The sequence below is a fragment of the Micromonas commoda genome, chromosome 6 (genome assembly GCF_000090985.2).
Source record: "Micromonas commoda chromosome 6, complete sequence".
NCBI classification, from domain to species: Eukaryota; Viridiplantae; Chlorophyta; class Mamiellophyceae; order Mamiellales; family Mamiellaceae; genus Micromonas; species Micromonas commoda.
Genome location: NC_013043.1, coordinates 1,102,313 through 1,128,170, shown reverse-complemented (window position 1 = coordinate 1,128,170; position 25,858 = coordinate 1,102,313). Strand labels below are relative to the sequence as shown.

Genomic DNA, 25,858 nt, shown 5'->3' with positions numbered 1-25,858 from the left:
CGAGGCCGACTCTCGCCCAATCCGGGCCCCGCATGGGCGCGTCCAAGGAGGTCGAGAGCCTCGCGGCGCGGCTGGAGGACTTTCCAGGCTTTGATGAGATGCGCGCGGGCTCCGCCGCGGGCTCGTCCTGCGGCGAAACCCCGATGAAGGACGGCGGCGGGCGCGGTCCGCCCGATATCGTGGTCGCGTCCGATTTGGTCCGCTCCGAGTCAGACGACGTCTCCGATTTCCAGGACGCGACGCTCGTGGAAATCATGCGCGAGCGCATCCAGGAGCTGGAACGCGAGAACGTCGCGCTCCGATGGCGCGAGCGCACCGCGGAGGCGCGCATCGAGGCGGAGATCGCGAAGGCGGCCACCACGGCCGCGGAGCTCGCCGCGGAGAATTCCCACGCCGAGCTCGAGCGACGCCTCGAGTCCATGGCGCACGCGCTGGACATCGAGCGCCAGCGCCGCCAGACCGCCGAACGCGACGCCGACCTCGCGCGCGGCGTCGGCGAGGAGGCGACGCGCGCGCGGAGGGACGAGCTCGACGCCGCCGTCGCCGCGGCGGTGACGCGCGAGCGCGAGCGATCGGCGCAGACGCTCCGACGAGCCGCGGAAGCCGCCGTCGACGCCACCGTCCAACGCGAGCCGTCGTCGAAGGAACAGGAGCTCGCGCTGGAGGAGCTCAGGAACGAGCTGGTGGAGTCGCAAAGGCAGCTGGTGCGCGCGAGGGAGGACGCGGTGGCGGCGGCGACGAGGAACGTCGGCGCCGCCATCGTAGCCGACGCGTTGAAATCCGCGCAATCCATCGGCGCCGACGATTCGACGCGAGAACTCCTCGCCGACGTCGACGAGCTCGGCGCGGCGATGCGCGCGTACACCGCCGCGTCCGCCTCGCTCGCGACGCCACAGACGCGCAAGGTGGACGGGGACGAGGAGATCGCGCTGGCGCGTGAACTCCTCCTCGACGTCCCGTCGCTGGCGCCGTTGATGCGCGAGGGGAAACGAGCAGACGTCCTCGCGACGTTCGCTCGCGTCCGCGTGTGCGTCCCGGGCGAGTCCCTGTTCCCCGTAACGCCCGTAACGCCCGTACAGGCGGGCGGCGACACCCCGGGAGGCGGGAGCGGCGTGGACATGTACATCGTCGCCGAGGGATCCGTCGAGATCGCGCCGGTGGCGGTGAACCCCTTCGACGACGTCGCGACGCGGCTGGCGTCCTCCGGCGTCGTCGTTCCCCGCACCTACGTGGCGCACCCCGGCGACGTCATCGGCGAGGTGGCCGCCGTCGTCGACGCGCTCGCGGGTATACGCACGAGGGCGTCGCTCCCAAACGGTGTTGGGCTCGTCGCGGGCGAGGACCTTCCGCGACGCGCCCCCGCTCGAGCGACGTGTTCAAACGACGGACCCGCGCGACTCTTCGTGATCAACTCGAGGGACGTGGAGCGGGTGTTGGTGTTCGGCGGGTCGTCGTCGTTCGCGGAGGTACAGGGCGGGGAACGGTCCATCGTGGGGACGCTGCACGCCGCCGTCGCGACGCGGCTCGCGGAGCTCGAGGCGAGCGCCAACATGTCCGTCGACGGAGTCGGCGGCGGGGGAGGAAAGGGGGGGGGAATCGGAGTGCCAGCCGGCGGGGGTTCTCATCCCGCTCCACGGCGCGCGCGCGCGGATCTCAACGCGCCCACCACCGCCCGCGACGCGCGGTACCCGCTGGGCGTGCGCTGGTCCGAAGAGCAGCTCAGGGCGGCGGGGCTGCGGCGCACAGCTGGCGCGTTGGAGCGCGTGGGCGAAGACGACGGGAACGCAGCCGGAAAAGACGCGATTGCGGATGCGAGGGAGACGGTGGCGAAGGTGAGCAAGAGCCTGCGAGCCGCCGCGGCGAGGCTCCGGGAGCGACGGTTCAGGTCGTTGGCTCAGTGATATATTGAGTTAGCTAGTGGCGCGTTCGTTCGCGCGTCGTGTCGTCTACGAAAGTGAGTGTCAGTCCTCGAGGTCGAAGCCAATCTTGGCTCTGTGCTTCCCCAGCCCCGAGCACCTGGAGCAGTAGATGAGCCCGCTCCCCCTGCAGTACTGGCACCACTCCGGCCAGGTGTCCTTGGGCAGCATGACGAGCTCCGTGAAGTTGGTGCGACCCCGTCCTTTGCACTCCGAGCAGTCCACCCGCCCGGACCCGCAGCACTCGGTGCACGGGTCCGGCGGGTACTCCCTCCTGACGAAAGCCTTGGGCTTCACCATGAGCGGCCCCTTGCCAGCGCCGTGTCCGCCCCGCGTCGCGTCGCCTCCCTTCGATCCCTTCGCCTTTTTGTCTCCCTTGGCATCGGGCGCCGACTCGGCCGCGACTCTGGCGAGCGCCGCGGCCGAGAACCCGACCCCCACGCCCACGAGGAAGGGCGGGGCGGGCATCGCCGAGTGGCGAAGACACGTCCTGTTCGCTGCGATGCATGCGGCTTGTGAGCATCGCAAAAAATCGGGCCAGAAAGAAAATATCTTCCGCGATCGTAGCCCGCAGGCCACTGCGCCGCGCAGGACGGACGACCACGGAAACCCTCGCGAGGACCGTCACTGACGCATCGTGCTCGGTGGACGACCACGGCGCGTTCGCCAAGGCCGGATCTCGCGTTCGTGAACGCGCGCGACGAAACGTCGGGCCCGGGAACGACGCGTGACAAAACGTCGCCCTTCGCTGACCTGGAAAGGGGAAGTCATGTGGAGGGCGGTGGCGAGGCGCGCGGCTCGTGAGGCTTTCGCGCGGTCCGACGCGGTCGCCGCGCGCGAGATCGACGCCGCGCGCGCCGCGGCGTCGACGCTGACGCGCTTCCGATGCGTCTGCGGCTGCGCGTCCCCCGCGGGCGCGGCGTGCGAGCGGAGATCGAGCTCGACTTCCCGCGAAGATTCCTCGCGCCCCGTGTTCTCGGCGTTCTCGACGACGACGACGCGTTTCGGGCGAAGATTCCGCGCAACGCCCCGCGCGTTCCGCTCGCGCGAGGAGTGGGCCCGCTTGGTGCACGAGGGCCACGACGTCAACCCGTGCAACTCCCCGAAACACCCCGCCGCGCTCGCGGGCATCCCGCTGGTGGACGGCAAGCCGATGCTCTCCATCCAGGCTTCGTACGACGAGCACTCGCAGTGCTTCGTCTGCGGCAACGCGCACGAGTCCGGCCTCGGTCTCAAGTCCTTCAGGGTCGAGGAGAGCGACCCGCGGTGGGCGGACGCCTCCCCGAGCGCCCTTCGCAGCGTCGTCACCGTGACCGACGCGTACCAGGGCTTGCCCGGCATCGTGTCCACGGGCGTGATGGACTCGCTCATGATTTGCCACGGGAGCTGGCAGGCGGCGATCGCGCTGATGGACCGCGCGGTGCTGCCCCGCCCCCCGCTCGTGATGCCCAAGTCGTACAGCATGCAGATACACGACAGGCTGCCGCCCGGGACGGAGATCGAGGTGACGACGAAAGCCATCGAGGTGAGGGACGACAAGGAGCCGTACAGGGTGAGGGTGATGATGGAGCTGAAGGCTGCGGGGGACGACGACCACGACGGCAAGGGGTTCGTGTGCGCGTCGTCGGAGGCGATGTACGAGAAGGTCGGGGCGGTGCGATCCATGTGGTGATTCGATGGGCGCCAGAGTCTCGAGGTACTAGCTAGTCGGCGACCGGCGTCGTGCATGAAAAAACAACCGCCTGTTCTGATAGTCCCTGAATGCTTCGAGCGCCGCGCGCCAACCCGGCTGTTACACGCGGCGCGGCACATCGCGTCGGGGCACATCGCGCGGCGCCACGCTTCCGCGCCGCGGCTGGCACGCGCGCACGTCTTACCGATCCTCAACGGACGGATCGAACGGGCGATGACGCCGGCGAGCGTCCCGTCGACCCCGGGGAGCGCGCTCGCCCCCCCGTCGGGACGCGGCGCGACCGCGGGAAGCGGGCACGCCACATCCGCCTTTTCCTCCGAGGCCGAGGCCGCGCCGCTTCTGTGGGAGGCGGCGACCCCGCGCACGGCTCGCGCGCGTCGAGTCGGGGACTTCCTGGCGTCCACCGCGAGCGGCCTCGCGCTCGTGCTGGTGCTCGTCGCGCTCGTGGCGACGACGCCGTCGCAGTGGGCGGATGCGGTCCGGGGCGTCGTCGGCGGGTCATCGTCCGGGTCGTCGGCGACGAGCCCGTTCGCGGACGGCGCGGGCGTCAGGCTGGGCAACTCGACCGCCGCGGAGGGCTCGTCGCTCGCGGCGCTCGGCTCGTCGCGGACGAGGCATCGCAGCCGTCGTCACCGTCACGCGACGCGCGAGCTGCCGGAGGTTGACGCGTTCGGGGAGAGGGACGCGGGGATGATGGACAGCAGCGGGCAGTGGCTGGCGCAGCTGGAGGAGCGCGCGGAGCGCCAGAGGCGATGGCAGGACCGCATCGCGCGCAAACAGAGCGAACGGGATCGAGCGAACGGGCGACCGGCTCCCGGGGAACACAGCGACGCGACGCTTCCGGACGCTTTCGCGGCGCATCGCGCCAAGAAGGAGGCGGAGTGGACCGAAGAGATCGCGACGCTCGGCCTCGGACGCGACCGAAGCAAATGCCTCGGACCGGAGCACAAGATGCTCGCGTGCGTCACGTCCTACGGGGACAAGGATCCACGGGCGATCAACACCCTGATCGCCAACTACGCGGACGCGCACGATCGGTTCGGGATGGACGTCGACGTCGTGGTGTGGGTATCGGACCCGAGGTACGCCACCTTTCGAACCGATTGGGGACCTGGCGTCAACGTCCACGTCAGCGTGGGCGACGGCTCGCTCGGACACGACTTCGCCGGCCTGTGCCGCGAGACGGTCAGGCCGCACCTCCACCGCGACGAGTACACCCACTACCTGGTCAGCGAGAACGACATCAACGTCACGTCAAGCAACATGGAGGCGCTGTGCCGGGAGCACAGGCACCTCAACGCCACGGGCCGCGACGACCTGCACCCGATGCTGGTTCGCTACGAGGACTTGGTGGACAAACGCGGGAAGTATCACAGGGTGGTGGTGGACGAGAACTACTGCAACCCGCCACAGGTGAAGCGCGTGGAGTGGCACGGCGGGCAGCGGTACGTCGTGCCGAGGAACCCGTACGCGGCGATGTTCTTCCTCCCTGCGGAGCGGTACCGGAGTTACGTGTCCAAACTGGAGCGGGGCATCGCCATGTTGCGGCTGGAGGACCCCGCGCACGAGCCGTGGATCGACTCGTACTGGACCAAGAACGTCCCGTACGGGGTGGATTGGTACCCCGGCGGTTTGGTCAGGGAGTGGTACTCGAGCTTCTGGTTCCAGGGGTTCACCACCGCGGTTATACCCATGGACACGTTCGGCGAGATGATGGTGCATCACATGGACGACGGCAAGTACGCGGCGAGCGGTAACTTGCCCGAGGAGCGCGCGTTCGTCGGCGCCGCGAGGCGGTGGAGGGGGGTGCCGACGAGCGTTTCCGACATCGGGTACGAGTTCGACGGGCACAGGCGGCGGTGCGACGAGGTGCTCAACTGATCGTCGTCGGGGAAGAGTGTGTGTCGGGAGACGTCGATTCCGTCTCTCGTGCGTTTTGTAACCTCCGGCCGTTTTAGCTTGATCGGTGATTTGATAGACAAAATGCAATTTGATGCACGACTGCTTTCAAAATTGACCGTGGTTTTGAAAGTAAAATCGGGTTTGGGGTCCAGATTTGCGCAGGCTGCAGATGCCTCGGAAGACACGTCCTGTCGTCCTTCGTGGTTCTCGTTCCTTCCGACCGTCGAAGCATATCCCCCCGCGCCGCGCCGCCATGGCGAACGCTCCCGGCTTGCGGGATCTGTGGCTTTCCCGGCGCCGGAATCCGGACTGGCAAGCCTGGATGGACCACGGCGTGTGGAGCGACGCCGACTGTTCGGAGCTGCTCCGGGCGCGACGCGTCCCGACGAGACTTCCCCTCCCCTACTTCACCGCGCCCGAGCAGCTCACCGCGCCCGCGGCGGAGAAGCTCGGCGAGGCCGTCGCCGCCTTCGAGCGGCGCATGGCGGAGACGCAGGTCGCGCCGTACATAGCGGACATGCTCACCGAGAGTAAGAAGACCGAGTACCTCCTCAACACCAAGGAGGGCGAGTTCAGGCTGTACTTGCCGGAGACCCGAGAAGGGGCGGTGAGCGAAAAGACGGGTAAGCCTTACAAGCTCAAGTTCGTTCCCGTCTTCCAGCTCATCGAACCCGACGCCGGTCACTTCAAGACCCTTCTCGACTTCCACCTGCCCGAGAAGGCGTTCAAGGCGTTCCGCGCGCACGTCTCCCGGTACCCCGGCTGCGACGCAGAGAAAGTCCCCCTCACGGAGGAGGAAAAGCGGGCTAGAGGCGAACGCCGAAAGTACGCGACGGAGACGCGCGTCGCGATCAGCGCCGAGGGCGTGTACGCGTTCCGCGAAGGCGGCGAGTGGCCGATTAGCGACGCCATGCAGCACGCCGTTCGCTTCTTCGACGCGCGAGTCGCGACCGTCGGTAAGCCCATCGAGACCCGCGGGTATCCCTGGAGGAAATATACCTGTGAAGTGGATTTCAAGCTCGCGCCCTGGCGCGTCGCGTCCGTGGAGCGCCCGAACTGGAGGTTCAAGGAAGCCGACCCGAACACGGGGGACCCGGATGACGCGCGGAAGGGGTTTAGGGTTTAGGGTTAGCGGTCGGCGGTGACGCTCGACGCGTTCGACTTTGTTAAAAAAACACAGCTGTCGAGTCGAGCCTACGCCTACCCCGCCGCCTGTGCCTAACCCTTACCCCAGACCCCCTCCTAAAGTTAGGATTCCGCCACGAACACTCCCTTGGCCGCCTCGAGGGCGAAAAAGAACACGCCCCCCCCTATTCCTATGAACGTCACCCTCGGCTGGATCCCCTTGAGCAGCGAGAACGCGCCCTCCTCCCTGACCATCCTGGCGACGCAGTCCGCCACCCCGCGGTACCTCCGCCCGTCGCCCCTCCCGGTACCTCGCCCCTCCGCGCCCTGCGTCATCAGCCGCGTCTTCACGACGTCCAGCGGCGTCGTCACCGCGCCCGTCACCGCCCCGGCGATCGCCCCGAGGACCGCGGACTCGTGTTGTTTGAGAGGCCGCCTTCGTCTCTCGACTTCTCCGAGGTGCGCCTTCTCCTCGAGATGAGGGTTGGTTCCTCCCGGCGCGATCACGGGCGGCGCCGCCGAGGAGGACGCCGCCGAGGAGGGCGCCGCGGGAGCCAGCGCGCACCACGCGAGCTTGAGCTGTTCGTACGACGCGAACTCGATGGCGTCGAACGGGAGGTCCCTGAGGAGGAACGATCCGAACCCCGCGAAGAGCCCCGTCGCGAGGCGGCCCTCCTTCGTCACGATGTGGCGCAGCGCGGCGCGCGCGCTGGAGAACTGCCCGGTTTGCATGCGCGTCTTGACCACCTCCGTGGGCACGCGCACGAGCGAGGAGGCGAGGCCCGCGGAGGCGGCGGCGGCGAGGTGCGCGACGGCGGTGCGACGGTGGTGCGCGGCGGTGCCTTCGCCGTCGCCGTCGCCGGGGATGGGCAACAGCGCGCGCTTCGCGGGTTCGTACACGGCGAAGAAGAGCGCGCACGCCGGGACGACGCCGACGAGGTTGCCGCCGAGGCCTTTGTAGAGGTGCCGCCAGCTCACCGCCGCGCCCCCGCGCGCCGCCTGCAGGCGCGTCTTGATCGTGTCGATCGGGTACAGCGCCGCCTCCACCGCGGTGCCGGCGACGACGCCGGACGCCATGTGACCGGCCAGCTCGCGGGGCTCCATCGCGCGCGCTGGTTTTCCAGCGGCGTTCTCGATTCAGGTTATCACAGAGGTGATAAAACCTTCCCCGGGTGGCTGACGACAACCTCGAGGGTGCGAGCTCGCCGACCGCCGACCGCCCTCGGCGCGCGCCGGCAGTGCCCCGCGGATGGTGCCCACAGGCAAAAAATAGACGAGGAAACATGTGGTTATGGGCCCGCAACTGCAAAAAGCGCGACTCTCGGAACACCGTAGAGGCTACGTCCGAGACCGCCGCCGACCACTGCGAAGGTCGCCTCTGTGTACGCAGGGAGCGCAACACCGGGCCTTTGACGCGGCGCGACCTCCCCAGAGTTCGCGACCTGCCGAAGGCGTCCGACCGCGAACGCAGTTCCCGGTCTTAACTCCCCGACGCCGCCCTCCGTGCCGCCGTCGGCGCGGAAGAAAAAGTTCATCCTCGCGGAAACGCGATCGTAAGGTTGAGGTTTCGTGTGCCGACGATGTCCTCCGTGTCCGCGATGCTCCCCGCCCGGGCGCGGGTCGTGACGCGCGTCAAGTCGGTGCCCGCGGCTTCCAACGCGTCCACGCTGGCGTTTCGCCACGCGGCCGGTCGCCGCGCGGCCGTCGCCACCGCCGCTAGGTTCCAGGGCCGCGCGACGTCCCGTCCGGCGTCTGGCGCCGCAGTTATTCGCGCCGACGGCGCCACCAGGCGCGACGTCCGCGCCGGCGCCATCTCCGACCCCGCCGCGGAGCGGGTCGATATTCCCGCCAACTCTGCGCTTAACACCATCCTGCGCTCCAACGCGGGCGCGATCAACAAGATCATGTGCGCCAACCGCGGCGAGATCGCGGTCCGCACCTTCCGCGCCGGCACCGAGCTCGGCATGCGCACCGTCGCCGTCTTCAGCGAGGCTGACCGACTCGCCACGCACAGGTACAAGGCCGACGAGTCCTACTGCGTCAACCCGGGCGAAACCCCGGTGGGCGCCTACCTCGGCTACGAGGGCATCATCGAGTGCGCCAAGAAGAACGGCGTGCAGGCCATCCACCCCGGGTACGGCTTCCTCTCGGAGAATGCCAACTTTGCCAGGCGATGCGAGGAGGAGGGCATCATCTTCATCGGCCCGCGGAGCGAGACGATCACGCAGATGGGCGACAAGGTCATCGCAAAGTCACTCGCGAAGGAGTGCGGCCTGCCCTTGGTCCCCGGCACGGAGGAGGCGACGGACGACGTCGAGGCGGCGGAGGCGTTTGCGCAGGAGTTTGGCATGCCGATCATGCTCAAGGCGGCGATGGGCGGTGGCGGCCGCGGCATGCGGATCGTGCGGACCATGGGTGAGCTCAAGGATGCGTTCACGCGCGCGTCGTCCGAGGCGCTCGCGGCGTTCGGCGACGGACGCATGTTCCTGGAGCGGTACGTCGAGGCTCCGAGGCACATCGAGGTTCAGATCCTCGCCGACGGGCACGGAAACGTGGTGCACCTGCACGAGCGCGATTGCTCCGTGCAGCGAAGGCACCAGAAGGTGGTCGAGCTGGCGCCGGCTCCCATCCTGGACCCGGCGCTGAGGCAAACCTTGCACGACGACGCGGTGAGGCTGGCGAAGCACGTCAACTACCGCAACGCCGGCACGGTCGAGTTCATGGTGGACAAGGAGGGTCGCCACTACTTCCTCGAGGTGAACCCCCGCATCCAGGTGGAGCACACGGTGACGGAGGAGGTGACCGGGATCGACCTGGTGCAGTCGCAGATTCTCATCGCGGGCGGCGCCACCCTCGAAGACATCGGCATCAAGTCCCAGGACGACATCAAGGTCCAGGGTTTCGCCATGCAGTGCCGCATCACGACCGAGGACCCCCAGATGTCGTTCGCGCCCGACTTTGGCAAGGTGGAGGTGTACCGGCCCCCCGGCGGCATGGGCGTCCGCCTCGACGGCGAGGTGGTCGTCGGCAGCCGCGTGTCCCCAAACTACGACTCCCTCCTCGTCAAGCTCACGTGCAAGGAGAAGAACTTCATGTCCGTCATCCAGAAGATGTACCGCGCGCTGGGCGAGTTTCGCGTGCGCGGCGTCAAGACCAACATCCCGTTCCTCCTCAACGTCCTCCAATCCGAGACGTTCCTCTCCGGCGAATTCGCCACCGACTTTATCGACTCGACGCCGTCGCTGTTCGACCTGGAGTCCACCCAGGACGACATGACCAAGCTCCTGAGCTACCTCGCGGACGTCGCGGTCAACGGCGCGAGCCACCCGGGGGCGGTTGGTCCCGCGCCCGTCGTCGTCGAGCCCGTCCCTCCGAAGCCCGCGACGGAGACGCCGCCCCCGGGTTTCAAGCAGATCATCGACGAGCAAGGACCGGCGGCGTTCGCCAAGGCGGTTCGGGACCACGAGGGGTTGTTGTTGATGGATACCACGTGGCGCGATGCGCACCAATCGGCGCTCGCCACGCGGATGCGCACCCGCGACCTCCTCGCGTCGGCGCCCGCGACGGCTGACGCGTTGGCCGGGGCGTACTCGCTCGAGATGTGGGGCGGCGCCACCTTCGACGTCTCCCTCCGGTTCCTGCACGAGTGCCCGTGGCAGAGGCTGGAGAAGCTTCGCGAGGCGGTGCCCAACATCCCGTTCCAGATGCTTTTACGCGGTGCCAACGCGGTGGGCTACACCTCCTACGCGGATAACGTCGTCAACGCGTTTGTCAAGGAGGCTCGACTCGCGGGCGTCGACGTGTTCCGCGTGTTTGACTCGCTGAACTACATCGATAACCTCAAGTTCGGGATCGACTCGGTGAGGGCCGCAAACGGCGTGGTGGAGGGCACCGTCTGCTACACCGGCGACGTCTCCAACCCGAAAAAGACGAAGTACTCGCTCGAGTACTACGTCAACCTCACCGAGCAGCTCGTCGATCACGGAATCGACGTCTTGGCGATCAAGGACATGGCGGGACTCTTGAAGCCCCGCGCGGCTACCATGCTCGTCGGCGCGCTCCGCGAAAAGTTCCCGGATCTCCCCATCCACGTCCACACCCACGACACCGCCGGCACGGGCGTCGCGTCCATGCTCGCCGCCGCCGAGGCTGGCGCGGATGTGGTCGACGTGTGCACGGATGCCATGGCGGGACTCACGTCCCAGCCCGCGATTGGCGCGCTCGTCGCGGCGGTTCAGGGCACAAACCTCGAGACCGACATGGACTTTGAGAAGATCCTCAAGCTAAACACGTTCTGGGAGCAGACGCGCGGGCTGTACTCGCCCTTCGAGTCCGGCATCAAGGCGGGCTCCGCGGATGTCTACATTCACGAGATGCCCGGCGGCCAGTACACCAACCTCAAGTTCCAGGCCTTCTCCAACGGCCTCGGCTCCGAGTGGGACCGCGTCAAGGCTGCTTACGCCACCGCCAACCAGATCCTCGGCGACATCGTCAAGGTGACGCCCTCGTCCAAGGTTGTCGGCGACCTCGCGCAGTTCCTCGTGGCCAACGACCTCAACGCCACCTCCGTCGTCGACCAGGCTGAGACTCTGTCTTTCCCGTCGTCGGTGGTTGAGTACTTCCAGGGATACATCGGCCAGCCCGCGGGCGGGTTCCCCGAGCCCCTCCGATCCAGGGTGCTGAAGGGTAAGAGCACGGGGTACGAGGGCCGGCCGGGCGCCGACATCCCCGCGGAGGACCTCGAGGCGCTCAGGTACTCCGTCAGCAAGAAGCACGCCAGGCGAGACATCAGCTGGCGCGACACCCTCTCCGCGGCGATCTATCCGGCGGTGTTCGACGACTACGTCCGCAAGGTTAACCTGCACGGACCGCTCACGATGCTCCCCACCAAGGCGTTCCTCGTCGGACTCGACATCGACGAGGAGTGCGAGGTGGAGCTTCGCGCGGGCGTGAGGGCCAGCATCAAGCTCAAGGCTATCGGCGAGCTTCTTCCCAACGGCAACCGCGAGGTTTTCTTCGAGATGAACGGTATCCCGCGCGTGGTCGAGACCGCGGACCGCACCGACGCGGGTGAGACGAAGAAGTTTAGGATCGCGAGCAGGGAGAAGAGCGACCCGGCGGACATCGGCTCCGTCGGCGCGCCGATGGCGGGCGAGGTTGTGCAGGTGCTCGTGAAGGAGGGCGAGGACGTCAAGGCTGGCAGCGCCATCGCGGTGCTCTCCGCGATGAAGATGGAGACCACGGTGTCCGCGCCGTGCGACGGGCGGGTCAAACACATCGCCATCGTGCCCAAGGATACCATCTCCGCGGGCGACCTGCTCGTGGCGCTCGACACGGACCTCGTGGAGGCGTGAGCGAGGGAGAGGTCGCGAGAGAACAAAAATTATTTGTGTTAGTTGTGAGGCGCGGGTGCGCACGGGAGGGGATCCGACCTCCCAGAGGTGAAGTCGCCGAGGAGAGCCGCCGCACCGAGTGCGCGCGAGCCGCTCTCTGAGGCGTATAGCGTGTAAGCTTTTGACCTGAAAGAAATGCCACGTTGAACACGTTGCCTCGGTCTCGCGCGACAAGTGGCGAGTGCCGAAATCCAGATCTCGAGATTTGATTGGTCAGGTCCCGACGCGTTTTGCCTTCTGTTTGCAAGTTACCATCCGCCACAAGTCGACGCACCTGACCCGCAGACGCGTCACCATGGTTCGCGGCAACGCTAAAGCTTTAGCCCAGGCGAAGAACGAGAAGAAGGCCGCCTCCAAGAAGGAGGCCAAGTCGGATCTCAAGGCGCGCGGGGCCGCGCTAAAGGTCGAGTGCGGCATATGTAAAGCGCCGATGATAAACTACCATCAGCTAAAACAGCATTACGAGTCGAAGCACCCGAAGGAAACGTGTCCACCGGACCCGAACGCGTAGCGCACGCGATGCTCGGGTCCCGATGAGCGTGCGCATCATAGACTTAGCGACGGGAGTAGCGCGGGTAGACACATCCCGATTATTAGCCCTTTGCAAGAAGGATAAGCGACCACCGCTGTAAATCCGCGACCTGTCTGGTGGCAAATCTCGCTGGACACGGCACTCGGGAAAATGGCGGCTAGCCACTTCCGCCGCGCGCGACCCTCCCTAGCGGCGCGTCCGTCGTTGGATGCGAGCCGCGCGACGCTTATTTAGCCGTCTCGCGTTCTCAACACCTCCACGCGCTCTTCCCGACTCGTCACCGCTCGTCAACGGCGTCGCACCGAGCGTCGCGCCGAGCATCGTTCGCCGCCGACACTCGCGGAGCACGTCGTACGTCGGCGAGCCGATGTCCGCCGACGAGACCGCGCGCCCGGCGCCGCCAGCCCCCGAGGACGCCTCCCCGGGGACCAAGCTCACGTCGTGGGACTTCTTCCGCTCGATGGGCTCGCCCAAGTTTCACGTGGCGCCGATGGTGGACCAGTCCGAGCTCGCCTTTCGCGAGCTCTGCCGGCGCCACGGCGCGACGTGCGCGTACACCCCGATGATCCACGCCAGGCTCTTCGTCGAGGACCTCAAGTACCGAAAGGAGATCTTCACGACCCACATCAACGACCGGCCGCTGTTGGTGCAGTTTTGCGCCAACGACCCGGACATGCTCCTGAAGGCGGCGTCCATCGTCGCCCCGCACTGCGACGGAGTGGACATCAACTTTGGATGCCCGCAGCGAATCGCCAAACGAGGACGATACGGCGCCTTCCTCATGGACGACTGGGAGACGGTCCATAACCTGATCAACAAGCTGGATAAGCACCTGAGCGTGCCCGTCACGGCGAAGATCAGGGTGTACGACGACCTGGAGACCAGCTTGAAGTACGCGAAGATGGTGGAGGCGGCTGGGGCTCAGTTGATTGCGGTGCACGGGCGGACTCGCGAGCAAAAGCGCGCCGCCGACGTCAGGGCCAACTGGGCGTTCATAAGAGAGATTAAGAAGCAGCTGAAGGTTCCGGTGCTGGCTAACGGGGACATACGGACGCTGGCGGAGGCGGAGAAGTGCCTGGAGGCGACGGGCGCGGACGGCGTTCTCAGCGCGGAGCCCCTTCTCGAAAACCCGAGCCTCTTCTCCGATCCTCCGCTGTACTCGCCGAGCGATCCGGCGCACCCGTTGCCGGTCGAAGGGGACGTGAACTGCGAGCTCCTGCACGAGTACCTCGAGATTACGCGGACGTACCAGACGCCGCTTCGCATGGTCAAAGGACACGTGCACAACATGGTCGGGTCGTGGCTGAAGGAGTTTACCGATCTCAGGGACTGGCTCAACAAGACGCCGCACTCGGAGATGACGGTCGATAAGCTCCAGGCGTGGACGAAGGAGCTGCAGGGCCGGGTCAACCTCGTGAGAAGGAACGAGGGGAGGACGCGGCCCATACCGAAGAAGAGCGAGCGGCAGCTCGCGAGGGAGGCGGCGGAAGCGGCGAAAGCAGCCGCCATAGAGGAACAGGAGAGGGAAGAGAACGCCGTCGCGGGTGAGTCTCGGATGCGCGAAACCGCCCCGCCCCGCGTTTGCCTTTCATTCATCTCGCACTCGGCACGCCCGGGTCCGCTCGCGTTGGCGCGTGACGATACAAATCAGATAGGGACATCCGACCTCGGTGTGAGGAGAAATCTGGATCAGGCATGGAGACATGCTCTGCTAACGTTGATGCCAACTGCCGCGAGTGGACTGTTTTCCCCATCGGCCTGTTCTCGCGCCTTTGCCCCCTCTCCCGATCACCCCTCTGACCGATCTTTCCCTCTTCTACTTTCGCGCAGCCCTCGATGCAAAAAAGCAAAAGACGAATCACGCGTCGGCCGCTCCGGACACACCGCCGGCGGTCGAAGAGGCTGTAGCCAACTGAGTAGCCACGTACCTTCATAGTAGATATCGATTTTTAGGTTCATCACTCCGCCAAGAGAAGGTTTGAACGTGAGTCTCACTTGCTTCCCGCGCTCCTCCCGCCGACATGCGAGCGTTCGTGTTCGGTTTCGTTGGACGCCTCATCCCTCGCGACGGCACCCGCGACGGCACCCGCGGCGAGTCGCGCGACGTCGAGATGTTCGCGAGCCACGCCTCGGACCCCACGCTGGTCACCGCTATGAGCCTCGTCGCCAACGAGGTTATATCAGCCCACGACCAAGACGAGCCCGGTCACTACCAGACCACCTTCGGCGCCGACAGCGCGAAGCGATGCTACACCCTCGTCGTGGTTCCGCGAAGCGGCGGGGAGAGATCCGAGCCGACGCTGGCGTGCGAGGACGGCGGTCCTCCGGATCACTCGCTCGTCTCAGCGCTCGAGGCTCGAAAGAGAAGCGCCGGGCTCGTTCGCGTCGTGTTTGGCGTCATCGTGTCGTCGCGGGGCGCGCCTTTGAGCGCGAGACCGGAGCCCGAGGCGTGCGCGGAGTGGCTCGACACCCTTCGCGCCGAATTCGAGTCGAGATACTCCACCGGCGCGTACGTGGGCAGGACCAAAACGGTCGGGCGCGGCGACTCTTACAACTTCGAAGCTCTCGCCGAGACTCTTCGCCGGCTGGCGTCCTCCTTCGATGACGACGAACGCGACGGCGACGCACCAAAGGTCGAAAAGGCACGAACGAGGAGGAGGCAAGGGGACGCGGCGTTCGCCGTGGTCGTGGACGCGAACGACGGGCCGCTCGAAGACGCAAACGGGCAACGAGGCGACGATCGGGCGGAAGAAACAACGTCGCTGGTTCGACGGGAGCCGCCGCCGGAGGGCGCGGGTTCGATACTCGCCGGTGTCATTCGCGGGCGAAACGTCCGCGCGCGGTGCGTCACCGCCCTCGCGGTGCTGCTCGCCGCGTTCGTCGCGCTCCTGGCGGCGTGCGGGGGGTACGGGTGCCTGAATCGATGATCGACGACGCTACTTTCTTTTTACGCACGCGTTGGAATTAAAGCTCTCACTCACGACGACTCACCGACGCGTCAGAGCCTCCTCGACACCTTCCTGCCCCCCGCGCCTTTCCTCGCGCCTCCCCCCGCCGCCGCGCCGCCCCGTCTCGCCCCTTGGCCCGACGACCCCCGGCTCAGCGCCCTCAGCGTCTTCGCCTGCAGCTCCTCCCTGGTGAGCGGCGCGGACCCGTCGTCGCTGTCCTCGTCGTCGTCCTCGTCAGCCGCCGTGCTCGGCGGCACGATGGTCGCGGGACCCGCGCCGCCGCCGGTCTTGCCCTTCCCAGAGGGAGTCAGCGGTCCGGTCGCGCCGAGCACCTGGGTCACGTCGTCCGGAGACGTGGCCGCGGCGTACATCTGCAGGATCTCGTTCGATCGTTGCTCGATGACGCCGAGGTAGGAGAGAATGTTAGCCTCGGTGACCCCTTGGTCGCCCAAGAGCTCGCGGTTGCTCGGGTCGTCGCAGCCCAGCTTGGCGTACATCGAAGCGACAGCCTCCTTCAGGGCGTCGAAGGTCATCTGGGTTCCCTGAAACCGCTTCTCGTACTGTTGCGTGTTGGCATCCGTCTTGACCAACTGCTTCTCGAGATCCTGCAGGATTCGCTTGCGCTGCACGTGCTCGACGCTGCCGCTGCCCTGGTACCGCGCAATCTCGGCCCTGAGCTCGGCCGCCTGCTCCTCGAGCTTCTCCTGATCCTTGTTGAGCTCGTTGACGAAGTTGAAGAGCGAGAAGTTCTGGTCCTCGGCGGCGATGAACGCCGTCACCAGGTCGTCGATGTCCGTCATGCCGGTGGCTTTCTTAATCTGCTTGAAAGCCTCCTCGTACAGCGCCAGCTGCGACGCGCCCTTCTTCGCCTCCATCGCCCAGTCGCCCTTGGCGGTGTTCATACCCGCCTTCTCCTTCCCTTCCGCGAGCGCCAAACCGAGCTCGGCAGCCTTGAGCTTGTTGCGCATGTCCGCCTCCTTCATCTTCTTGTCGTGCTCGATGATGCGCCCGAGTTCGCGCCACTCCGCGTCAAACTGCGCAGCCTCCCTGTCGCCCTGCGCGCGCAACGCCGCGATCTCGTTGTGCGCCTGGTCCCGGGCCTCGTACGCGATGTTGGTGATCTCCACGACGTTGGCCATCTCCCGCTTCTTCTCCGCGAGCTCCTTGTTCATCTTCTTGTACACCTCGTCAAACGTGAGCCGCTCGCGGCGCAAGACGTCGATCTCGTCGCGCAGCTTCTTGTTGTGGGAGATGGCCTCGTTGAAGTTCATCAGCGTCTTGTCGAGCTTGTTCTCGAGGACCCTGACCTGCTTTATGAGCTGCTGGTCGTTCTCCTTCGCGGCGCCCACGCCTCCCATTGCCTTCTTCTGCTGGATGATCGCGGCTTCCGAGAGCGCGAGGTGCTGGTCGAGCTCCTCCACGCGGCGCCTCTCCATCTCGATCTTCCGGGTGTAGAGGTCGGCAAAGTCGGTCAAACGAATGATCTCGGCGTTGACGTTGGGCGTGGGCAGCGCGCCCGGCGCGTCGAGCTCGGCGGAGAGCTCGCCCTTGAGGGCGTCGTTCTCCTCCTTGAGCTTGTCGATGATCGCGCGCTGGCGCTTTATGTGGACCTGCGCGTCCTCGGTGTACGCGCGTCGGTTGGTCTCCATGATCTTATACTTGCGCTGGAGCTCCATGAGCGCGATCTCCGTGTCGGTGGGTTGCTGCGAACGGACGGGGTTCGGTCGAGGTTGGCGTCAGTCGGGGACGAAATGCGGGGGCGGGGTCAAATAATTTCACGGGTCGTCCGCGGGGGACGGGGCGCGCGCGCGCGGGTTTGGAGCGCGGGGTCGTCGGCGCGTACCTCGTTCCGCACCATGGTGGCACGCCGGGGGTCGAAACGAGCGCTGACGGCGTGTCTCGGGTCCGTTCGCCCGCGCTCCTCGCACTGGTCCGGTGGGCGATCCAAAACAGGGACTTGCGAGTCACCCGTCGCCAGGCACGGGCGGATTTCCCTCGTCAATCCAAACCGATCTGACTGTTTGCCCACGTGCTTGAAATGCAAAATACCACACGTCAATCTCACACAAATGGGTATTTCACGCGACGCGATGATCTATTTGTGATAGACTATGTTTTACATTTGTTTCGAGGCGACAAACGCGTTCACCTGCGGCTCGCACGCCTCGAACAGCGACTCCACCGTCCACGCGTCCTCCACGCTGTGTTCCCCTATGCTCTCCCGTCTCAGCTCGGTGAGATGCGCGACGGTGCCCAGGTTTCGTCCCAGGTCGTGCGCCAGCGTCCGCACGTACGTGCCCTTGCTGCAGTCCACGCGAAAGTGCGCCAGTTGCGAGTCGACTTTGTCCCTCCACACCTCGAAGCTGTTGATGGTGCACGCGCGCTCCTTGCGCTCCACGGTCTCGCCCCTGCGCGCCGCCTTGTACAACCGCTCGCCCTTCACCTTGATCGCGCTGAACATCGGGGGTATCTGCTTGATGTCCCCTTCCATGGCTTTGGCGCCCGCCGCCAAGTCGGCGTCGCTCACGTGCTCCCACGGCAGACGCTCGTCCACCTCCTCGCAGCAGTCCTGCGACGGCGTCCCCTCCCCCAGCTTCATCGTCCCGGTGTACACCTTGTCCATCCCCGTGAACGAGTCCACCATCTTCGTGGCTTTACCGACGCAGAGGATGAGCAAGCCGGTGGCGTTTGGGTCGAGCGTCCCGCAGTGCCCGACTTTTTTGCTCCCCATCCGCCGCGACAGCCACCGGGTCTTGCCGACGACGTCGAAGGACGTCCAGCCCTTCGGCTTGTCGATGAGGAGCACCATGTTCTGCCACGTCTCCGGCGTGGGCGGCGGGTCGGGCGGGCGGAGGAAGTGCGGGGGAGGGCGCGGGGGCTTCTCGTACTTGGCGAGCTTCCTCGGCGCGGCGTCAGCATCCCCCGTGGCGTCGGCGGCGGCGGGCGCCCCGTCGTCGACCTGGGTCGCCGAGGATGCCAGCGAAACGCGACGGCACGCGCGAGGCCGAGCGGGGTATCGCACACGCGCGGGCGCGGCGAGGGGGCGGCACGCGCGGGCGAGCATCGTCGACATCATCGAGCGCGTCGAGGAGTGACTGCGTCGTTCGGGGCGATTCGCTCTTCTACAAGTACGAGTGTTCCCAAGGTGCCCAAGCAATTGCCAAAACTTCTTCGCGCGAGGACGAGGGCGAACGGGCGAAGGTGCGATGGAAAGAAGGATGGAAAGAACAAAGCGCGTGTGGCTGGACTGCGATCCGGGTCACGACGATGCCATGGCTATCATCCTCGCTGCGTATGGCGTACCGTATATCGATGACGAGTCTGGTCCGGTAAGTGTCTATGGCATGAATCTCATCGGGGTCTCCACCGTCTGCGGTAACCAAACCGTGGAGAAGACCACCGACAACGCGCTCCGCATGCTCAACATCATCAACCGAAACGACGTGCCGGTGTACAGGGGCGCGGACAAGCCCCTGACGCGGCCGAAGCGAAACTGCCCCGAGATCCACGGCGAGAGTGGGCTCGACGGACCCGACATCCCCGCCGCGCCCAGGGGTGCCCATCCCACGCCCGCTGTCGTGGCGATGGCTGAGGCGCTCCTCTCTGGGGATCCGGCCGACAAGCCGACGCTCGTGGCCACCGGCGCTCTCACAAACGTCGCACTGCTCTTTTCGGTCTACCCTGAGGTCATCGATCGACTGAGTGAGCTCGTGATCATGGGAGGTGCGTACCAAGGCCTCGGCAACACGGGACCGACAGCGGAGTTTAACATTCAGTGCGACCCCGAGGCGGCGCACATCGTGTTCGAGGCGGGGCTCAAGAGTCTGGTGATGGTGCCACTGGAGGTGACCCACACCGTGCTAGTCACGCCAAAGATCCGGGATGGGTTACTTACGGGATACGGCAGAAATCCGGGATCCTCGAGGTTTCTCCGACTCCTCGACGAGCTCATGCACTTCTTCGAGGAATCGTATAAAAAAGTCTTTGGGTTCGAGCATCCACCGCTCCATGACCCGGTGGCCGTGTTTTACGTCATGCATCCACATTTCTTCAAAACCAAAAGAATGCGCGTTGACATCGATTGCGGACAGCTGTGCGCGGGCACGACGGTGTGCGACCATTATGGCATGAGCGGCAAGGAACCAAACGTGACGGTGTGTACAGAGGTTGACGTCGAAGCTTTCTGGAAACACATGCTTGCTGCGGTGTGGATGGCAGACAAGGTCAGCCCCATCAACAACAAATGACATGCGCCTCGAGCCGTGTCGGCACAAGTGTTGGCGTTTAAGCGTTAGTCTATTCTTTATTCTAGAGGGTGCTAGTAGGGTGTCTCTATTGCGAAGGCGGCCGGGAACACGTATCGTCTATTCAATCCCAGAATAGTCCCTTGCGATTCTCCCGTCTCTTCCTTACCACCTCCGCGTTCTCCCGCTTTCTGCACGCCTTGTACGTATCGAACAGCTCTTGACACATCTTCGCCTTGTTCTCCCCGTGCGCCGCGGCACCTGTGGACGGAGAAGGCGGGAACGGGGCGGGTTTCGCGCGTCAGGTCGGGGTGCCAACTTAGGGTTGAATCCGATTGGGAGATCGCGTTCTGGACCGACGCGGAGGCGGTGAACGGACGTTTGCACGGGGAAAACTCACATGCCAGAGCCTTCTTGGACGCGTCGTTACACGGCGACGCCTCGATGAGGTCCGTGATGCCGGAAGTCTGCATCCTGCCGCCGCGTGAAGCCAATGCGGTGCCCGGAAAAACCGACGCAGACGAGGATTTCCAACGAACGCTCAGATGAAATGCTGATGATGCTGATACAACCGCCGCTCACCCGTTCTCCTCCACGTCGTCGTCGTAGCTCGCAGCCTGTGCGCTCGCCAGCGCCACCGCACTCTCCGCGCTGTACGAGTTGCTCTTGTGCTTCGGCACGAACGAGAACCCCGGCGCTGGTTTGCCCAGGAACATCTCCGCCACTCGGCTCCAGTCCTCAACCGCATCCGACGCGAGCAGAGTCTCCAGTTCGTTCCTGCCCGAGTACGGCGCGGGCCTCAGGTGCATCTTCTGCGCCACCCCCGACTCCAACAGACCGACGGGGACGTACCTGTGCGTGTAGCTCATCCACTCCATCATGAACCGACGCGTCGTCTCCACGCCCCGCTCGTCCGAGCCCCAGTGCTCCAACCCGTGCCTGGCGAAGTCGCCAAAGATGGCCAGGCGCTCAGACGCGCTGATGTCCCAAACCCGTCGCTCCTTGATTTCGGTCAGGACCCACGGCTTGATCAAAGCGCCCCTACCGATCATGCACGTCGCGAGCGTGCCGCCGCGCATGTGCCGCTCGTAGTCCTTGAACGAGAACACGTCGCCGTTGCCGACGAGCGGCAGGCCCGACGGGGCGGCGACGGCGGCGCAACGGCGGATGTATCTCCAATCCGCGAGTCTGCTGTACCTCTGCGCGCGCGTTCGGCCGTGCAGCGTCGCCGCCGCGGCGCCCCACGCCCTCGCGTCTTTGAGTACGTCGTGCGCGACGTACTTGCTCGGATCGTCGTCGTATCCCATGCGTACCTTGATCGTCAGCGGCGTTCGCTGCATGGACCCGGACATGGCCTGCACCAACTTTTTCATCCTGGCGAGGCCGACTTCGTCTCTCAGCAGCGTCGAACCCGCACCCTTGGCGCACACGCCGTCGATGGGGCATCCCATGTTGACGTCCACAAAGTCGCAGTCCACGTCGTTGTCGAGAAACTCGCCGCAGCGGGCCATGAGGTCGGGGTGGCCTCCGCAGACCTGCACTCCGAAGAGGCGCTCGCTCGGGTGTCGCCTCAACAGCGCCAGCTCCGATCGCTCACCCTTCAAAATATTCGACGCCATCGCCATCTCCGATATCGTGACGTCCGCGCCCAACGCGACGCACACGCGCCGAAAGGGCAGGTTACCCACGGTGGTCAGCGGCGCCACGTACAGCTTACCTCGAAGGTCCAACTTTTTTGATCCCCCCCTCGACTCCCTCGCGCCCTCCTCCCCAAGCGTCCCGCCCCTCCCGCCCGTCCTCGGCACCGGAACCCTGGGCCCACCCTCCCACGCCCTCCGCGCCTTGGCGTTCTCCACCTGTTGGTACGATAAGCACCTCACCGGGACGTCCATGCGGCGTAGAATCGCGTCGGACCTCGGCATCGGGTACGAGTTTCTCGCCAACTCGCGCTGGACCGAGTCCGGAAACGCGTTCAACTCGGCGACGGGCGGGTTCTCGAGATACGAACCGTCGTTCGGGTGCGCGCCCGTCGGGTGCGCCCCCGCGCCGGTCACCTCGGATTCGCGGGACCACGCCTCGGGGGTACCGAGCGCGAGCGCATCCCCGCTCGCCGCGGCGTATTCCCCGACTGCCCCGTCTCCTGTGTGGCCTCTTTTTTGTATTTCGTGCGACGCCGCGAAGCGACACCTGAGACCGTACGGGCAAGGCGACCCGCCCCTGGCGAACGGGCACGGCCCCGGAAGATCCGCGGGCTTGCGTCGCATCCACGCCACCGCGTCGTGCACGCGCCTGCACGAATCGCCGTGGGGACAAGGTGCGTCGGTCGCGACGTGGCGGCACAGGTCGGCCGCGTCCTTCTCAGCCTTTTCCATTCGCTGCGCTCGCAGGCTCTTGCCGGTGCGCGACCTGTCCTGCGCGCCCGCGCCCGCCGTTCCCGCGGCGGCCGGTGCGGTCCTCGCGTGTCCGCCCGCCGCCGTCGTCGATTTTTGGTTCCGAAGCACGTGCGCCTCGTGGATGGGCAGCAACCCGTTGGCGATGAGTCCCTTGGCTCGTTCGCTGATGTCGCGATTTTCGTCATCCTCCTCGGCGTCGTCGTCGCCGTCGCGTGCTCCCGCGCCCCCGCCCGCGGCCGGGCTCGCCGCGCGCCTCGCCTTGACGTCTTCGAGCATCCCCCGCGGCAGCTCGTACAGCTCCGCGTGTCGCTCGAGCCAAGCCTGCGCGGCGGCGGTCCGCCTCCGCTTCTGCTCGTTGAAGGATGTCGCGGCGTCGTCGGCGGTGGGGGCGACGGCCTCGAGCGCGCGCGCGACCGCGGCCGCGGCGAACCCCTTCTTCTCGAGCACCGCCGCGGTCTTGCGGTCGACGTCGGCGGGGTCGACACCGCCCGAATGCGGGGGTTTCGCCGACGCCTGGTCATCGAGCCTCGTTCGCTTCGCATCCGACGCACGCGAACGTGCGTCACCGTCGTCGTCGGCGGCGGCGGGGGCGACAACGCCCGCCGCCGCGGCCGCCTCGCGCTCGCGCACCTTCCTCCCGCCTCTCGGACCCGTGCCCATGGCTCCCGCGACCGCGCCGCGGTGGACCGCGTTCGATGCGTCGGGGTCGGTCGCCGCGCGGACCGGGGACTGGCACGCGTCGCCGCGCGGCGCGGCTGGTGAAGCGAGTTTACGACTCCTTCCGAGTCAATTCCGAGATGACATTCCATTCGGCACACCGCCGCGGAGGCTGGGTCGACGGGTACGCGGAGGCGCGGCGCGGCACGGAGGGCATGCGGCGGTAGCGGAACCGCGCGCTAGCTCAGATGCAGTATCCACCGCCGCCCGGTGCGATGTGGGTCCCGGTCGGCGCGGGTCCCCCCGGTGGCGCGATTCCGTTCGCGCCGGCTCCCCCGCCCCTTCCGATGCTGCCGTCGCTCGACGCCCTCTGCTCGCGAGCGGTCGTGGACATCCTCCAGAACGCCGAACGAGCGGACACGCTCGTGTTCGTGGGGTTTCACGCGGCGTGCACCAAGATGTGCGAGCTCGAGGGCGTCGCGAACCTGGGCCAGCTCGGCGCGCACGACCCGGCCGCGCAGGTGCCGCTCCTGGGAAGAATTCTGCAAATCGAGCAGATGTCTACCGCTTTCGTCGGCTCGTACATCGCGCAGAGATCGATCGTGACGCTGCGCGACATGGAGAGAGAGCTCGTGGCGTTCCTCAGGAGCTATAACCTGCAGCCGAGGACCGAGACCTCGGGCGGGGTGACCCGCATCGCGCCCGACCTCGCCACCAATTCGGAGGAGATCTCCCTCGACGATCCCGACGAGAACAACGACGACACAGCTGTGCGCGACGAGAACGTTCTCGTCGGCTTTCGATGCATGGGCGTCGGATCCCTCGCGGCACTCCCCGTCGTCGCCGCGGCGTTCGGTCCGCCCTTAAAGCCGTCCTCCGTGACGCGCGGCGCCGACGACGGCACAGCTGTGCGCGACGACGACGACACAGCTGTGCGCCAACTCGACCCGCTCGCCGAGCTCGCCGAGTTTTTGGAGAATCGAGCCGCGTCCGGGACGAACCGACTCGCGAACGAAGGCCGCGGCGTCTCGCTCGGCGCCGCGTTCGAGGCGCACCTCGCGACGAAGCTAGCCGGGAAGCTAGCGGTGAACGGCGGGGGGGCGTCGTCGTCGTCGCCAGCTGTGTCCGTTCTTCGCGAGCGGGGGATCCTGGTGCGGCACGACTCGTTGCGACGGGAGCGAGCGTGCGCGGCGCACGTGGGGAACGCGCTACGCGCCGAGGCGAGACGGGCGCGGGAGGACGCGCTACGCGCCGAGGCTGACGCCGAGCTGGCGGCGACACGGGCGGCGAGGGCGAGGTCACGGGCCGGGGCGGGGCCGTTATCGGCGCCGAGGCTGGCGCCGCCCGCGAGCTCTGACGCGCTCGCGTTCATCGAGGAGACGCGGCGCGCGGGGGGATTCGACCCGCGGTGGCGGCCGTCGCGGTCCAAGGTTTTGGCCGCGGCGGCGAAGGCGGAGGCGTCGTCGGTGTTGACGCAGGACGCCGCGTTCGCCGCGGCGGCTGAGTACGCGGCGCTGCACCTGTGCGGGGGTAAATACCGGGCCAAGGCTTTCGAACCACCCTCCGACGACGACGAGGACGGATCCGGGGCGTCGATCGAATCCACGTCAGGTTCTTCGGACGCCGACGACGACGATGATAACGACGCCGACGACGACGACGGCGACGCCAAAAAGGAGGAGGAGGATGAGGACGCCGGTGTCCCGCCGGCGAAGCGCTCCAAAAAGGAGGAGGGCTCCAAGTCATGTTGGGAGGGTCGGATGGGTTCGGAGTTTCGCGGCGCTTCCGCCACCGGCCACCACGCGCCCGTTCCCGACGACGACGTCGACGACGATGGACCGCTAAACCCCAACCCTACACCCGCGGTGACGACCGTGGGGTACGATGAGCTGGTGGGGTGCTTGCCGTGGTGGGGCGACGGTGAGGTTTCGGATAACAGGCGCGTCGGTCGATGGGGCGAGGCGCTGGTGTACCGGTACCTGCTGCAGAGGCACCCGGGGTGGACCGTGACCTGGGTCAACGAACACGCGGAGAGCAAATCGTTCTACGACGTCAAGATGCGAAACGTTCGCGACGGGAGGATCGTTTTCGTCGAGGTGAAGACGACGAGGTCGGCGGACAAGAACGCGTTTGAGGTTTCGCCGTGGGAGTGGGATTTCGCGTGCAAGCCTGGGGTGGAGTATCACGTGTACAGGGTGTACTCGGCGGGCGAGCGTGGACGGACGCGGATCACGATCGTGAGGAATCCGGCGAAGCTGGTGCGGGAGCACGCGATATCGATGGCTTTGGCCATTTAGGGAATGTCATGAAGGTTCAAAGGTAACTTTCGTCGCGCGGCACAGGCGAGTCACGTCACTTTCCCGAATCTGTCCGAGGATTTTCTCGCCTTCGTATCTCGCACCCGTCGCTTTCGACTCTCGTCAGCCACAACGAGACCCGCGTCATGAGCGAGCCGGTTAGCCACGAGCCAAAGTGGCACTGGCACGCCGCACCATCCGAGCAGGACGGCACCGGCCGCAGGCTCAGGGCACTGTGCGCGAAGCCACCGGGCGTGATGGCCGGTTTCGTCGAGGACAACTGGAGCCAAAAGTGCGAGACACTGCAGCACGGCCGCGACTTCCTTTGGACAGGCAAAGAGCCGCGTATCGGACAGCGCATCGAGCTGAACTGCACAGCGCCGAGCGACATGTTCTTTCGGATGTCCGGAATGCTAACCGCGGTCGACAACTCCCCGCCGCCGCCGGGCGTGCTGCCCCCAATCATGCCACACTGCCACGACAAGGAGGATCACACGTACCCGTATCACTACGAGGCGTTTGGTAACACGCACTATTTCGCTAAAGCCAAAGGCTTGGCGGTGCTGTCGTTCGATTTCTGGCCTGGCGTGAACGGCGGCGACGTGAGACCGATGTGTGTTCGTTTTTCCTCTCGTAATTATTCTCCTCTTTCTCATCGCCCGTCGCGCCGCGCAGGGACCCAAACGCCGTGTATTCGGTCGAGATCACCTGCGACTGGACGAGTCCGCAGAGCTGGCTCCTGACTGGCATGCACCTGG

General features: G+C 66.2%; 15 protein-coding genes across 15 annotated transcripts; 10 read left to right on the top strand and 5 right to left on the bottom strand.

Annotated features, from left to right (window-relative positions):
- Positions 1-32: 32 nt before the first annotated feature.
- MICPUN_101162 (predicted protein) lies at positions 33-1,901 on the top strand (the record flags this gene model as incomplete). Its single annotated transcript, XM_002503305.1, has 1 exon — positions 33-1,901. One exon carries the CDS (start codon positions 33-35, stop codon positions 1,899-1,901), a length of 1,869 nt encoding a protein of 622 aa, XP_002503351.1.
- Positions 1,902-1,961: 60 nt separating this feature from the next.
- MICPUN_59568 (hypothetical protein) lies at positions 1,962-2,384 on the bottom strand (the record flags this gene model as incomplete). The annotated part of the gene is made up of 1 exon (XM_002502944.1): positions 1,962-2,384. One exon carries the CDS (start codon positions 2,382-2,384, stop codon positions 1,962-1,964), a length of 423 nt encoding a protein of 140 aa, XP_002502990.1.
- A 125-nt stretch (positions 2,385-2,509) lies between these two features.
- On the top strand, positions 2,510-3,668 carry MICPUN_108503 (hypothetical protein). The gene has a single exon (XM_002503304.1). The coding sequence runs from the start codon at positions 2,686-2,688 to the stop codon at positions 3,586-3,588; it is 903 nt and encodes a 300-aa protein (XP_002503350.1). The 5' UTR covers positions 2,510-2,685; the 3' UTR covers positions 3,589-3,668.
- A 587-nt stretch (positions 3,669-4,255) lies between these two features.
- MICPUN_108502 (hypothetical protein) lies at positions 4,256-5,618 on the top strand. The gene has a single exon (XM_002503303.1). It carries the CDS (start codon positions 4,300-4,302, stop codon positions 5,488-5,490), a length of 1,191 nt encoding a protein of 396 aa, XP_002503349.1. The 5' UTR covers positions 4,256-4,299; the 3' UTR covers positions 5,491-5,618.
- A 146-nt stretch (positions 5,619-5,764) lies between these two features.
- MICPUN_59565 (predicted protein) lies at positions 5,765-6,637 on the top strand (the record flags this gene model as incomplete). Its single annotated transcript, XM_002503302.1, has 1 exon — positions 5,765-6,637. The coding sequence occupies one exon, from the start codon at positions 5,765-5,767 to the stop codon at positions 6,635-6,637; it is 873 nt and encodes a 290-aa protein (XP_002503348.1).
- A 122-nt stretch (positions 6,638-6,759) lies between these two features.
- MICPUN_83095 (mitochondrial carrier family) lies at positions 6,760-7,740 on the bottom strand (the record flags this gene model as incomplete). Its single annotated transcript, XM_002502943.1, has 2 exons — positions 6,760-7,078; positions 7,205-7,740. 2 exons carry the CDS (start codon positions 7,738-7,740, stop codon positions 6,760-6,762), a joined length of 855 nt encoding a protein of 284 aa, XP_002502989.1.
- Positions 7,741-8,234: 494 nt separating this feature from the next.
- Positions 8,235-11,990, top strand: PYC (pyruvate carboyxlase; the record flags this gene model as incomplete). Its single annotated transcript, XM_002503301.1, has 1 exon — positions 8,235-11,990. One exon carries the CDS (start codon positions 8,235-8,237, stop codon positions 11,988-11,990), a length of 3,756 nt encoding a protein of 1,251 aa, XP_002503347.1.
- A 938-nt stretch (positions 11,991-12,928) lies between these two features.
- Positions 12,929-13,987, top strand: MICPUN_82497 (tRNA-dihydrouridine synthase; the record flags this gene model as incomplete). The annotated part of the gene is made up of 1 exon (XM_002503300.1): positions 12,929-13,987. A coding segment is annotated over one exon (1,059 nt), but the record flags the coding sequence as incomplete, so codon positions are not given.
- A 595-nt stretch (positions 13,988-14,582) lies between these two features.
- Positions 14,583-15,488, top strand: MICPUN_59561 (predicted protein; the record flags this gene model as incomplete). The annotated part of the gene is made up of 1 exon (XM_002503299.1): positions 14,583-15,488. The coding sequence occupies one exon, from the start codon at positions 14,583-14,585 to the stop codon at positions 15,486-15,488; it is 906 nt and encodes a 301-aa protein (XP_002503345.1).
- Position 15,489: 1 nt separating this feature from the next.
- On the bottom strand, positions 15,490-17,367 carry ODA1 (flagellar outer dynein arm-docking complex protein 1; the record flags this gene model as incomplete). The annotated part of the gene is made up of 2 exons (XM_002502942.1): positions 15,490-17,212; positions 17,353-17,367. The coding sequence occupies 2 exons, from the start codon at positions 17,365-17,367 to the stop codon at positions 15,560-15,562; spliced, it is 1,668 nt and encodes a 555-aa protein (XP_002502988.1). The 3' UTR covers positions 15,490-15,559.
- A 258-nt stretch (positions 17,368-17,625) lies between these two features.
- MICPUN_83242 (predicted protein) lies at positions 17,626-18,318 on the bottom strand (the record flags this gene model as incomplete). Its single annotated transcript, XM_002502941.1, has 1 exon — positions 17,626-18,318. One exon carries the CDS (start codon positions 18,316-18,318, stop codon positions 17,626-17,628), a length of 693 nt encoding a protein of 230 aa, XP_002502987.1.
- Positions 18,319-18,745: 427 nt separating this feature from the next.
- MICPUN_70450 (predicted protein) lies at positions 18,746-19,717 on the top strand (the record flags this gene model as incomplete). Its single annotated transcript, XM_002503298.1, has 2 exons — positions 18,746-18,801; positions 18,844-19,717. Coding segments are annotated over 2 exons (930 nt in total), but the record flags the coding sequence as incomplete, so codon positions are not given.
- A 689-nt stretch (positions 19,718-20,406) lies between these two features.
- MICPUN_66278 (predicted protein) lies at positions 20,407-21,489 on the bottom strand (the record flags this gene model as incomplete). Its single annotated transcript, XM_002502940.1, has 1 exon — positions 20,407-21,489. A coding segment is annotated over one exon (1,083 nt), but the record flags the coding sequence as incomplete, so codon positions are not given.
- A 1,562-nt stretch (positions 21,490-23,051) lies between these two features.
- MICPUN_59556 (predicted protein) lies at positions 23,052-25,100 on the top strand (the record flags this gene model as incomplete). The annotated part of the gene is made up of 1 exon (XM_002503297.1): positions 23,052-25,100. One exon carries the CDS (start codon positions 23,052-23,054, stop codon positions 25,098-25,100), a length of 2,049 nt encoding a protein of 682 aa, XP_002503343.1.
- A 146-nt stretch (positions 25,101-25,246) lies between these two features.
- Positions 25,247-25,843, top strand: MICPUN_59555 (predicted protein; the record flags this gene model as incomplete). The annotated part of the gene is made up of 1 exon (XM_002503296.1): positions 25,247-25,843. One exon carries the CDS (start codon positions 25,247-25,249, stop codon positions 25,841-25,843), a length of 597 nt encoding a protein of 198 aa, XP_002503342.1.
- Positions 25,844-25,858: the final 15 nt, after the last annotated feature.